The sequence below is a fragment of the Hyalella azteca genome, unplaced genomic scaffold, assembly GCF_000764305.2.
Source record: "Hyalella azteca isolate HAZT.00-mixed unplaced genomic scaffold, Hazt_2.0.2 contig15782, whole genome shotgun sequence".
In the NCBI taxonomy this organism is placed as follows: Eukaryota; Metazoa; Arthropoda; class Malacostraca; order Amphipoda; family Hyalellidae; genus Hyalella; species Hyalella azteca.
In genome coordinates this window covers 1,006-15,906 of record NW_025945621.1, presented here as the reverse complement: position 1 = coordinate 15,906, position 14,901 = coordinate 1,006, and the positions used below count along the sequence as shown (strand labels likewise).

The 14,901-nt window shown below is 38.3% G+C and overlaps 1 protein-coding gene across 1 annotated transcript; it reads right to left on the bottom strand.

The window, feature by feature from the left end:
• Nucleotides 1-1,482: 1,482 nt before the first annotated feature.
• LOC108672128 (ecto-NOX disulfide-thiol exchanger 2) lies at nucleotides 1,483-14,203 on the bottom strand (the record flags this gene model as incomplete). Its single annotated transcript, XM_018159754.2, is given in 15 exon segments — nucleotides 1,483-1,958; nucleotides 2,395-2,515; nucleotides 3,351-3,621; nucleotides 3,990-4,130; nucleotides 4,561-4,701; nucleotides 6,290-6,396; nucleotides 8,108-8,332; nucleotides 8,969-9,126; nucleotides 9,483-9,495; nucleotides 10,084-10,209; nucleotides 10,611-10,812; nucleotides 11,399-11,667; nucleotides 12,445-12,557; nucleotides 13,178-13,388; nucleotides 13,925-14,203. Coding segments are annotated over 15 exon segments (2,486 nt in total), but the record flags the coding sequence as incomplete, so codon positions are not given.
• Between the last annotated feature and the right edge of the window lie 698 nt (nucleotides 14,204-14,901).

Below are 14,901 nucleotides of genomic sequence, written 5' to 3'. Positions count from 1 at the left end.
TTAATGGTTATGGAAAAAAAGTAAAGTTCCTTCTAGAACGACATTATTTGAGCCATTTACTAGGCATATTTTACTTTTGAAACGTAGGTTTATCCATGAATTCTATTATGCATTTACTCGTAATATGAACATATTTCTCGACAGAATTGATCAATAGCGTTAATTTCAAAAGTTGTCCATTCAATTCATGGTTTACATGCAGAAATGACATCGTAGCAAACGTAAGAACTTAACATTTGTCCACATTTCACAACAACAGGGAATTGACATGGTTAATTGACGAAACGGCCCAAGGCAGTCAAATATTATTAATATTTCTGCTCTAATAGGTCACGAATTAATTCCGTTAGTGTACAATGGGGAGTGTTCAGCGGTAGGAGGTGTAGTATCTACAGTATATTATTCGATCTAAGGTAAAGTAAGTTTCCAATTACATAATTCTTTACGTAGGACGCTTGAGATCGGAATAAAACAGTTGGGATTAATGAATTTTGAACATCAAAATTAACTAGGTACTTAAATTTTACAATATTTCAAAAGAACATCACGACTGCAAGAGTACCTAGTGAAGTTATATTTGAAAGATCTTGTCAAGCTCTATGTTAACTAAATTAACTTACATAATTGAACAGATTCTTCTTGCTTGCAAGTAAAATTTCTTTACCAAGCAAATTTCAAAAAAAAAGTTTGGATGTGCAAAAATACGTACTCTTTTCTGCAAACCGCAGGCAACTTAAAAGGAATGCCTACTGATCATAAAGCTTACTCAAAAAAAGAAGTACCTAGTCGAGAAATTTTCTGTATGCAATTCGAATAGACAAGAAAAAAGTGCATTAGAAGAATAAGAAAACAAGAAAGTATCTAATGTACTAGTAACACTTTCATGAATCGTAACACGATGTTACAAACTAGTTTTCACTATTAATTCACCAATTAATAGTGACCATCAGTTGCGTAATTGCGTCCTGTCAATTGCAGGATATTTTCCTCTGAAATAACATAACTGTTGCAAAGTTCTTTTTCGGTAACATATACCCAAGGGTAAATTTTTCTTAGAGCTCAAATACACTTTTTACCATTTTGGACTAGATTCGTTCACCTTCAAAGCATGCAACGAGTTTTTCTTTCCTAACTTCATTTCATATCCATCTGTGAAGCCACAAAATTCCTAAAAGGCTTAGTAATACTTATCATTGCTCAAACTCCTAGAGCAGTTAGAACTAAGCCCTAAAATTGCCTCTTAAATGCATGTCTCGATAATAATCGTGCAGCTGAAAGAAAGTAATTCAATTTGCAAATCTAAAAAGGATTTCAGGTAAAATGCCTGAACTTTCAGCTAAGTTATATAGTGACGAGTGAAAAAACAGTTATCTGATTGATCGATTCGAGGAGAATTATCAAGTTATCTATCTATATATCTCAAGTTATCAATTCGAGGAGAATTTTTTCAACAGATTCCACAAGGTTAAGAAATGAACAATGCACATGAAAAAATCTGAATATTCAATCTGGTCTGAATTCTGCATTAAAAGCACAAAGTGAATAGCTGTAAATTGCGCCCAATCAGGTGAAAAACCTACAGTAGATACCAACGAGCAGCCAATTTGACTGAACTCAGTTCGGTTACCGAACACAGGGATTAGTGCAATTTACCGGCAAATTCATACAGACAAATTACACGTTATGCATTCTAACCCTTCCTTCATTCACACGATCTTATCAGTGGCTAGTGGCTTACTGTGAACGCTGATAGTTCACTGTTAAATGCTACTCAGAGTCGAACAGAAAAATAAGAAGTTCATCCACGTGGTGATATTCGAATTGAAATAAATTATCAAGAGAAACCGGTTCACCAGGCAAACTGGTCAGTCTTGTCACCACGCAGGCCTGTGAAGATCCACTTGCGCTCAAGACAGGCGCCGACGCCCGTCGTGATCTGCTTGTATACGGTCGGGAACCTGCAGGATAAACCCAACAGTGATAACACTATACGTTATCATAGATCGCATATCAATTACACTTAAATTGCAGCTTTAATTTTGGCTCTTCTATACGGTCGGGACCTTGTGGGTCAAACAAACGGTAATTAGTCTATCAGATAACTTGCCGCTTTAACTATAGCAATCCTACACTTGCTAAAAGCTGTTCCGGGTACCACGGTTGGGGGTAGAAATATAATTGAATGTAGTCGTTTTCAGTGTTTTCATTTAAAAACAAAAGCCTAGGAAGCAACTGTTACAGTAAAAACTATAATTGAGTGATACACTTGATGACTCTTTAGCAACGTACCGGTTAGCAAGCGTTGTATTTCCAGGTAAAGAATTAAAAATTATATTTTTCCTGAGAATTCAAGAAATTGAATCAACGATTTATTCGAAGACTATTCGAACTTACTGGTTAAGCATGCTCTCGACGTCGGCAGGTTTGATTTCCTTGTCGAACTGCTGAATGTAAGACCAGATATAATCAACCGAGGCGCCTTTAGGATGGATGTGAAGGAATGTTGAAGTGAGACCTGTTATTAGAAAGCGGGTGAAATCATCATCTAAAAAATCTACGTACACATATTTCAACTTGTTTAAAAGCCTGAAGCTAAACCATTGACCGAAGATTTGAGACCAAAAAAAATGCCTGGGTATAAATAAATAAATACAAATAATATACCGGCGGTTTTACACTAAGAAGAAATTCAACTCAATTATTCACCTCATGAACATTTTATCCTCTAGCTGCACCCGCACCTAACTCAAATAATAGTGTACAATACCCAGTGATCTGTGCCTCATAACAAATCGGCCAATCTAGCAACAACAAAAAATTCACAGATGTTAACAATTTACAACCAAAATTGATGCAGCAGATATACATCGACCGGCCAAATAAATACACGCAGATTTACAATTTAACACTTTGACTGCGATTGCTTCTTCTCTTACCATTATTTAATTTGTTGTACTATTATGAAACAAGATTGCCAGAGTCTTTTTTTCGGACAAATTCCGCGATTTAGTTTTTTGTCAATTGCGTTGGCCCGCTAAAATTTATGATAGGGGTACTTTTTAGTTAAATTTAAATAAGAGGGAAATGAAATTTTTACACCGGAACCTAAAAATATACTAGTATATATTGAGTTATAGACCTTTTTTGGCGTTTTAGGTTCGCGGACTTGACCGTATTTTAGGCCAGCTGGCCACCCTGAATTATGCACCACTACGTCCTGAAGAAATACATTTCGTGGTACACATATGGCCCAATTAGCGGTAAACGTGTTTAAGTCATTTCTCGGATACACACAAACAAATTCACGATAAACTTGTCCTACATGATGCATCTAGTCCATAGATACAAACCAATAAGCCAGGCCGCTTTGTCGTCCACTGCGGCGATAGACGAGGTCACGGCAATAACGTCAGTGTCTTCTTCCTTATCCTCTTTCAAGTCACTGCCATCCTCGTAAATAAGCTCCTTGTCTTCGTCCTTGTCGTCGAGAGCTTCTTTGTCACTAGAACTTTTCTCCTTCTTGAGCTGCCGCAGCGTCTCCTGAAGGCGGACCAGCTTGCTCTGAAGCTCTTGTATCCGCGCTTCGTCTTTACGTTTACGCACCACGTTGTCGGTCAGACTCTGGAACATTGCAGTACGTTTAAGACTTCAGTATGGTAATTTCTCAGTTTCTAATCAATTGTGTAATAATACCTGATATACATTTGTGCTAATATTTACTCAATCATAATAGCAATTTGAAAGAAAGAAAAATGTTGCGCATAGACATTGGATGGTTGAAATTGAAATTCTACAAGACTGAACTTCAAGCCAACTTTATGCAAAGATAAATATACAAGACTAAACTGAGGAAAACTTGTGCTACGAGAGTATTCACAAGGCGTGAAAAACAAGGTTGATTCCTACTCCTGGGAAAAATTGAATAAGATAGACAAATAATAATGCTAGATAGTAAAGCTTGCGAGAAAGGTAATATAAGTTGAAATCACCTGTTGCATGCCCTGCAGCGTCTGCTTGTAAGTGTTTATTTGCTCCTCCTTGGCGTTGAGATCAGCCTTGAGGTCCACCTTGACCATGTCCACCTCGTTCTTGTATGCCTCCAGCTGACAGCGCAAACTGTCGTTCTCTTCCTGCAACGACACCATTCAGTAATTTACAAAAATTACTACCGGTATGTATAAAATGTGTGCGCTTGTGTACGAGAGTACACAATACGCTTGTGTACGAGAGTACAATAGCGCACTCAAGACCAAAATAAAAACATGGTCACGTCAGTAGATGTCAAAAATTTTTTCAAACGTGAGAAAATAACCTATTATCAAAAATATTTGCAATTATTCCGCCAGGAGACCAATTTATAAGCAAATACAGGACAGTTCACATAAAGTTTCATTCGTGTCTCAATTCAAACAAAGTTCAAAGATGATGACTTTGCAGCTGGTTAATTCCGAGCGATTTCATAGATCACCATCTAAAATTGACACGATAACTGATCTTGACATGATTAATACTGACACGTTTACTGCATGACACGATTACTGACATGACACGATTACTGACCTTGAGAGCATCGTTGGCGGTGGACTTTTTCATGGCCTTCATGCCCTTCGACGAGGAAGAGGCGCTGCCTTCGTCATCAGAAACTTCCATCTCCTCGGCATCCTCGCGGTCTGAGTCGTCTAGTTGGATGCGTTTCACCTCCTGAAAACGCGGACATAACATTACAGTAACAGAAATAAAGCGTGGAGAATTGAAGCCACTAATTCAGCGACTTCTTGGAGAAATTCAAAGGCGAGTAGATGAAAATACGAAACCGTGCTAAAACTGTGACAGAATACAGAATGATTTTGCGTGCGTGGAAGCTCATTCAAAGTGAGGGTACAACTTCCAATGTTGAAACATTGGCAGGACAGAGATGAACATGGCATTACCCATCAGTTTAAATAATTGTCAACTGCGGGACTTGAAAAATCCAAAATTGCAACATAAAATACAAATGGAATAAAGGAATAATTTACTTATACTATGACCTATCGAAACTAGGTAATAAGTCGATGTATTCATGATCACTTAAGCCGTCAATAACTGTCACCTACACGATGCCTAACGGCTGTAGATATAGAACTTGTGTACTTCATGTACATAGGTTCCAATGTATGTACCTCATGTACATACCTACGTTTATGTTGACTTACACGCGATTGAAGTTAAAACTTCAGTAGATTAAAAACTAGCACACAACATTGAATAAGAATGTCGAACATGTAAAGATATAACAATACCATCGTGAATACCAACGTACTTATTACTCTTGACCTCAAGGACCATGCCAACTGTCCATTCACACCCAAGACTAATATTTGTCCCAAAAATTAAAACATATTGTAAGCTCTACAATTTCATTTGTAATTAATCTTGTTTATAAGCTTATTGTAAGAAATAACACTCGTCAAAGTCAGAAAAAATTTTCCTACAATCTTAGCTGCAGCCAAATAACATTCATTTTCTGAAGCATAAATTTGCACCAGAGGGAATTTCTGACCACACTGAACTAATACTTCAAATGAGAACGCGGTTGGCGTTAGTAAATTTTATAATAAATCTCTAGACAGCGTACGAGTTGCTACGCACAAAGCGCGTTACCACTGCTGAAACGAAGATCAATTTCTTTATTCAGAGACTAGTACTGATGAGCAGTTCATTGTACACTTACCACGCGCCAAGCAGCCTTTTGACCTTACCTTCGACGATATTTTATGACCATTTCTACAAGGGAGCTTGGCTTAGCTTTACAGACGCATGGCATAAGTTATTCTGAAAAAGTTTTTATTTTCAATTACTGCGAAACAAAATTAAAATTCCTATCCCATACAAATTCATGAGGAGAGGCACAAAAAAGTTATGAAGCCTTTGCACCAAACTCCACCATAAATGACTGAAAACATGACTCCGCATTTAACCTCTTACAAGCAATGTTGAGGTTTTGATCTGCCAAAGCTAATGGCAAATGTCATCCCCCAGTAAACTTTATGACAAGATCATAACGGCAAATGAGAGACTTTTCAGAATAGATTTCATTCTTATTTCATGATCTACTTCAATATTTCATACAAAATCTTATGAATATATATGTTAATGCAGGTAGCATTCGCGATACTATAGGTTTAATCGCAGGACTCAGAGGTAAGGTCAAAGAAAAAGTTCTCTCGTTTGCCACCATGCGCCGGTGTTGAAACGATCAACATAACGAGGAGGAGTTTGGTTCAGAGGCTGCAGCACCGAGACTTACTTGCGCCTGTTTCTTCCACATGTCAATGTTGCGCCTCTGAGCCTTGGTGAAGTGATCCCAGACCTTCTGTTGACTGCACGCAGAGAACACCTTCTCGATCTGACTGACTAGAGCGAGAAACACACCATGGGTCAAACATTGAAGGCCTCGCGATGCAAGAGGGAACATGTCCACCATCTTTCCGTGACGTGTTGCCTCACATTTCTTACAAGCTTACATGATCAAATGAAGATGATGCGCCCAACGATAAAGAGGCCTGCAGACTCCAGTGGCATTGAAGGCTTACAAATGTTAGCAGAATCGAGCTTCCACAAGAGCAGCCACTATAAATGTACAAACTAAGGCATTATAAGAACCCTCAACGTCTGCGGGTGCCACGCGACGATGAACCTGTGAGAAATTCTTCTTCTTTGCTTCTGACATTTTGAAAATAATAACACACTATTTATGACTTGGCTTAAAGTGAGCGGTGATACTGAACTTGCCGACGGCGAGTGCACAATAGCCAGCTTTGGATGTCGAGCTTAGAGATGCCAGTAAGCGGTTATATAGAAATATGACATTCTTCTGCGCCGACATGCGATAATGAGGAAAGCAAGCACGGTTACAAACATGAAAGCAAATAACCCTATTGTGAGTCTAAAGGGTATCATTTATTTACTCATGATCTCATTTACAACAGGCATCCAATATATTGGAAACAGTTTAAATATATTAGTTCAATTACGATGGGACCCGAAAGTTCCAAAAAAAATTAATGAACTAACATGGCGCTCAAAGTTGAAATGTTATTTTACCAATTGATAAGTTCACTATAGCTTTAATAGGCAATAATACCGTGTATTCAAGTTTTACATGTAAATTTAACGCGCGAAGAAGAATGTTTAGATCATTAACAGAAGCAAATTATTCTCGCATTTGCTAAGAACAACCGAATTTCGCTGTTGCTGTCTCCACTGGCTAGCGACTGTAGGACACATTCCAATACCCTGCATAACTTTTAATATTACAAAATTACTTACTCAGTTGGGGAATTGGAACACTTCTTAAGTTATTGGAGGAGACAAAGGAATCATTAAAAGATGAGTGTAATGCATTCATCTGACGCAACACAAATGTTGGTCTATGCATGCCCCTACAGACTTGTAGCAATCTGATGTGTACAAAAAATATTAGCCCGATTTATTGCACAATTTATTTCCGATCTGCTCTATTGAGGGGAGAATAGATCAAAATAGCCCATGAAGAAAAAATCATCAGATTTCAAATGTAAAATCACTTACACTTCTTGATAAATCCCATTTGGTCACCTAAACAAGAGGCTGGAACATTCTTGCATAAATAATTTTCAACTGAAGAAGGAGCAGTCACATCTCCAATACATACCTACACTTCTCTCAGCTTTGCTTGATATTTTCAGTTGACCCTTAATTAGCCATTACAATGATTTCCCTCGAAATGCTTTTCAATTAAAATGTTCGAAACCTGAACATAAAAATATGCATTCAAATCAGAAGGTACATAGGCAAGCAGGATCTAAAACAGTTCCACGTATAAATATTCGAGTTGTATAAATAATTTTTACCCTCTTGATACAAGGCAACCGGGATCTAAAATGGTTCCGCACATAAACATTCGAGTTGTATGAAAAATTCTTACCCTCTTGATATAACTATACTTCCCACGAACCCTAACTATACTTCCCACGAACCCTCACACAGCTTACCGGACAATCACATATCTAGCACCTCAATATCAAAAGGAGGCGGAGCATTGGAGTGTTTCCGGTGGTCCACGCTCTGGAAAAGATGTACTCACACTGAGCGACGATGCCTTGCATCCTGGCACGAGTCTGCTCGCGGAATTTGGCGAGTTCCTCTTCGTATTGCATCTTCTCGGCGCTGAGGCGACGGACTTGGCTGCTGGTGCTCTGGATCATGCTGTAGAAGGTGCCTGTATTGCGCTTGCTGCAGTCGCCGCGCTCAAGCCAGGTTATCAGTGTCGTGGCAGCTTTAGTGAACGTGTCCAAGCCTGGCACATTTCCTGCACACAAACAAAAATACTCTCACTTTAACAGAAACAGTAACCTGAAGATGTTCTCATATGTCTGTAGCTAACAATGTTGAAAATCAGAACTACAGTAATTGAACAACGAATTAAAATATTTTTACATCACAAACAAAAGATGAGGAAGATGTTCAAAAAATAATAATTTTAGATACATGGGTTTATTTCTGTGGATTCAGCCAATCCCATTTGCACCACAACCCACATATCACACGATAAGCACAAAATATGTTGACTCTGTTTTAGATTTATTTGATCATGCTAGACACTAAATGAAAAATCAAATGAATCTCAAGGCTATTGCATTGGAGGACTAAGGCTATCAGCACGAGACGTTGCAGCGGAAGAAACTCATCTCCCCAATAAAATTGTCTGGTGCATTCTAACCAGTTTACTAACATAAATATTGTATTTAAACACAACTCTACCTGAAAGAATAACTTACTTTCAAGACACACATCAGTACATGTAGTAGCCCAAATACACCAAATAGTACATACACTTTCAAAAATATTCAGCATAATACAGCCTAGTGCAACAGATTCTAGAAGCATGAGTATTGTTAAAGCATGTCCCTGCCCTTGGGTCCAGCCCTATTCTCATCACACGAACCATCTTCCCCTTTGAGGTGCTCAGCGACGATGGTAGCCTCGTGCTCGGTGTAGTGCGGCACCGGGGGAGGTGAAGGTGGCCGCAGCCGCTCAGCCTCAACGCGCTCTCTGTGTCGCTGCTCCCGCTGCAGGGCGCGCTGACGGCACTCCCACTCGTACCTATACAATACAGATCAATGTAATTATCTATGAATACTAGCAGAGATAAGGTGAACACTTCCATTCATATTCGGGCAATACATCAACGTTATTATTTATGGATAATAGGGTCATCACTGTCTCTTGTAATATCACTGTCTCTTGAGACAGTGATATTAATAATATAAGAGACAGTGGTGAGATAATATCACTGTAATAATGTCATCACTGTCTATTGTACCTCCACTCCCGCAGCACATTTTGGACGGCACTGAATCTTCTTTTGCACGTTTTTTGTGCTTCTTATATAATATAGGTACAAGTGCAGCGCAAAAGTAGCAATCAAGTGCAAACTATTGCTCCTTGAAATGGTCAACCGTTTGGTCAACCCTTAACCAACCATTTCAATTATAAAATTAATAATTAATAGAGAATTAAACTCACACGTTAACCAAACAAAATTTGTGGACTACTGGTTCTAAATAAAAAGTTTTCCAAAACGCAATATGCTCCCCAGAAACAGTGCATGTTCCGCCAGTTGCAGTTGAGTTTTCATCTAAAATTATTACTAAACACAGAAAACCGTGTCTTATTGCAAGTTACAGTCAAGTTTTTACTAATGAGGGGGATCCCTGAAGTTATTTGGGTACTAAAGTATAACAAAAGCACAATTAAGGAAACTACTGTATATGTAAAATCATTTGAGCACTGTTCTTACTAATTGCTGGGTGCCAAGGGATCTTGAATTGCTCATTGAAAACTCAGAGTTTGCCACAAAAACCTACGTTAAAACGATACTTACGTTAATAAACGCACCGGATTGTTAAAGATAAATAATTAGAAGCCATATTGCAGGCAATTAGTGCCGTTTATGAAACCACTAGTATCATGCTGCTGATGAGGCCCACTAGTATTAATAGAATCATCCCGTAGCTAAACCCACTTACCTCGAAATCTACTCTCAGTAACATAACTCACCAGACAGGAAAATAGCGTTCTCAACATATTCCTCAAGCTCATATCTGATGTGAGCAAAGTTCTTCTTGCTCAGACGCACAGTGGTGATTTCTCCACAGCGCTCAAAAACGTCTACGACCATCTCCTCTGCAAACACATACAAATTTCAATAGAAAATCTTGTTAGATTTACACTCATATTAATTCCGCTTTTAAAATTGCATTGATGCCACTGCACTATTATCACAGCACTAAACATTTTTGCTCGTCAAAAGTTAAGTCACAACACAGCAATAACAGAATTATATATGAATGGGAAAATACTTCAAGAACTTCCATCAAATCAAAATAAGCATCTGTAATATAAATCCGTAGAATTTCATTTTAAATTAAAGAAATAAACGTTCTTAGCATTTAGCAATTATGTCAACTCAAAAGTGCTCTTGTGAAAGTCAATTCTAAAGAATTACCATGCACATAAAAATATCATTACTATTCATACCCTATTTTTATAATTTTAAAATATTGCCAGGTAAAGTGAATCGTCACCTGTGACATTCTCTGGCAAGCCCCCCACGAAGACAGTTCTGCAGCCGAGCGGTCGCTCCCTGGTGGTGGGCGGAGGTGCAAGTCTATTGGGCGGCACAAGCGTCACTTCCTTGCACACGAGCTGGTTCTTGATAGGCACTGTCAGACCTTCGGGCGACATCATCCAACCAAACATGCCCCATGTGATGCGGAAGTCACCCGTCTGGAAACATTCTTTGATTTGTTAACAAAATATGCGATGCTATCCAGAGTCATTTAACCAAAATATTTCTTAATCATGAAACTTACCAAAGAAGTTGATGGAAGTAAGGAAAAGTAAGATTTAAATTCATCAATTCAGTAAAACGTCAAAATTATTGATGGATGGAAAGTTCCTTTGTCAATCCCCATTGAGATTATAAATCATTATCAACACAATTACAGTTGGCATTACCAGCTACACAACAACCTATCGAAACATACACAGCTGGATACATTGTATATAGAAGAAACATACTTAGTACCATTGTATCAAAAAGCTTCAGATGGAAGATAGGAGCACTACTATAAAAAAATTTCAAATTTTTTCGCAAAATTTTCAGACCTATTTCTTAGCTAAAATACTATTTTTTGTATTTTAAATTATTAAATATATATAACAATATTCAAGTTCCGATGCCTCATCTGTGGTTGCTATTGTACCTATGGTTAAAAGTCAAGAGATAAGATAGTTTCGAGATGCCGAATTTAATTCTGTTCCCTAATATTTTATAACAGCTTAAATTGGGCAAGAAAAAAACATGGCGTACCGGTTGCACTTCTCCAGTAAGCATAGGGCCCGCCATTTGCCCCATAGGAGCCATGGGTCCCATGGGCCCGACAGTTCCAGTCATTCCAGTCATCCCAGCCATTTGTGTCATGGGCCCCATAGGTCCCATTGGCCCAGCCATGGGCTGGCCCATAGGGTTCCACATGCCCCAAGGGTTACCGGCCATCTGAGCGTATTGCTGCTGTTGAAGTTGTTGTTGTTGCTGTCCGTCCATACCCGTACCCGTCATAACTGCATTGCCAGGAGCGTCTGCAAATTTCAGGAAAAACATTTAGTCATTTTTCAACCATTGGACTCAAGTAACATCAAGATTTTCCCTCCATCATGAAGCATTGCATCCCAGAATTATTTTAACCGAATATTTTGAGAATAAAAATATTCTAACCAAAACCCACATAAGACTTTCACTGATGTGACATCCCAAAACATTAAATTATGCATACTGTGTTTGGTAATGACCTTCCATCATGCATACAATGAGTTAACTGAACGCAAATTCTTACACAAGTTCTTGAATAAATCAACACGAATTTGCTAGCTAAAACGTCAATAAATAAAAGAATATTAAGGGGCTCGGAATAGATTGTCACTGATTTGTAGAGCCAAATGCAATGTTAGTCTGTTCACACGACGTACACGTCACGACCATACTACTCATAAGACATTGGAATGCTAAAAATTACATTCAAAGTAGAGAATAATATGCGTTTAAAAATTACTTTCTGTAGACAACACTTCTAAAGAGGCTAGTGTCTCCGATGTTACACATGTATAGTGAATTTTTAATTTTATCTTTGTGTATTAAAAAAAGTATCTTTAATTTTCTTTAATACTTACAAAAATTTTCTTTATTATTTATTCTGCCAATCAATTCAAGCATTTTCTCCAACTTTACGCTAGAACACAAAATTTCAGATCAATTAGACAATTAGAAGTGTGTTAAATATTGATTATAAAATTTGTAGCAGACAAACAAGAAGTGAAGTTGAAGCGAAGTGTTGTAAAAATCAAGAAATGGCAACTCACACTGATCCATGGCAGCGGCATCAGTCCTGGTGTTGACAGAGTCGCGTCGTCGTCCATCTCTGCGCCCAGGGCTGCTGTCCCTGTCACGAGACACGCGGCTGCGGCCTCCAGACCTGGGTAACAGGGAATGATTATATGCATTGTGACAGTTAATATTAGGATTATGATATCAAAACATTATGATATTCATTCAGAGATGAAAAGGTGCAACACATAATATTAGGATGATTATGTTGTACAGCACAGGATATTCCTGAAGAATTGATCAGAGTTCAACACAAAGCAAGCAAGAATACAAGATGACATTTTTAATGAGGATTAGATAAAGGTCATTGAGATAAACCAAGCACACATTTATCATTTATTACATTAAATTCATATTGCACACATTTTTTAGTACATTAACCTGCACAAATAATCAGTTGCTAAGGCAAGTATGACAAGAAACAATTATTTGAAGGATGGATATGCTGACAGACACAACATCACCCATAACTCATACCATTAGTTTGCTTAAATAACAAATTTTACCAAGAATTATAACAGCAAAAAATGCCAAATAAATTCACCATATCATAATTATAAAAATATATACATATAATTACACTCTAAAATTTGTTGAACTGATGATGGAGCAGGTCTCCAAAACGCTTTTAATGAATATATGGTGAACTAATTTGAAATTTTCCTTGCTTCTGAATGCTTGATAACCCATATAACCGAATGAACAAACCTGTCACGGTCTCTATCCCGGTCCCTGCCACGACCACCCCTCTGACGGTCCCGGCCATCACGGTCACGATCGCGTCCACGGGAACCATCACGGTCTCGGTCCCGACGGCTGGTACCGCTCAGTACACCGTCTTTGCTGTCCTCCTGACCATCACCGTTGCTGCTCACCAGGTTCATGTCGGAGCTCGTCATGTTGTCTTGCATTCCGTTGCCTGCAAAAATATCATGTAAATGAGGAGGCAATTTGAACGCACTACGCTGCAAGGTATCTCGATAATAATTCATGACTAATGTTAAACTGGAACAACTTGATAACAATAAAAGAAGAAATTTTAACAGATTATTCAAAAAATTTGTCATGTTGTCTTGCATTCCATTGCCTGCAAAAATATCATGTAAATGAGAAGGCAATTTGAACGCACTACGCTGCAAAGTATCTCAACATTAATTCAGGCTGGTTGCATAATTGAAAACTATCTCTCAGAACCTAGAATTCAGGATGACATATTTCATGAATATTAAAATCAATGTATTGATAGTTAACAAATCAAATTCTAAGACCAAGGAAGTGAATCAAGAGCTAGTTGTCAAATTGTAAAGTTTACAAAGAGCCATAAGACATCTCAAATAGAACAATATGCTATCACATAAATAAGAAAATCATTGGGGGGTAATGTTTGGTACCTGTGTGCAAGGGGATCTCTATCAAGTATGAAGAGATTTAATACTATAAGAATAAATACAATACCTGAATGCAAGGGAATTGGTGCAGGCGCCTTGTTCCTGTTAACATTGAAGTCAAGAGGTGCATCATTGGTTGCTGGGTTGACAGGAGGAGGAGGGGGAGGCTGCAATGAACCCATCATGTTACCCATCATGTTATTCATCATGTCATTGCCATTGCTGTTGGCAGTCATTGTAGACATGGTGTTCACCATCCCTTGCTGGCCCATGCTCACCATATTTGTGTTTTGGTTCATGTTATGTTGCTGCATTCCAGATGACAGCTGTGACTGCATCATCCCACCTGAAATGAATAGATAATCATCAAAAATTCTTATTAATCTAGAGCAGTGGTTGCCAAAAATTTTGCAGGCAGGCGCACCTTGGCTCCCCAGTGAATTCCTAGCACCCCCCATACACATAATATTCATATAGCACCCATCCTTCCCCCACAGACAGACAAAACACCCAGATTTTGAATATATTAAAAAATTTACACTAGAAACCCAGAAGAGGCTCAAAAAACCCAGATCTGGGTGGAAAAATGCATTGCTGGGAGCCATGTCAGCTGCACGTGTTGTGTACAAATCATCGAACAAACTGATTCACAATTAGTTTCTTCCAAGTTTTTAACTCTGGCAATTTCACCTGTAGGGTAAACACACCATATTCCGACACCTTAAGGACGTAGCAAGAAATAAATGACTATAAATAGATCACCGTATGCGCAACTTGAGTTCTGATTGGTTTATGTCACTCTCAAAACACCACACTATGCGCCAGCAATGATGAAACGTCACAAACTGTTGCCATATTTATTTAAAATCCTTTAGAATTCAAATCTACAAAATCGCTGAATTCTGACACTGTGTGTGACTAAATGCAGCATATTGTGGGACTAATTCCAACAGCGCTTCAAAATCATAATTCATAATACCGACACCCTGTGTGGGAATTCCGACACCCTGTGTGAGCTGTGTCGGAATACGACAGTAAACGACA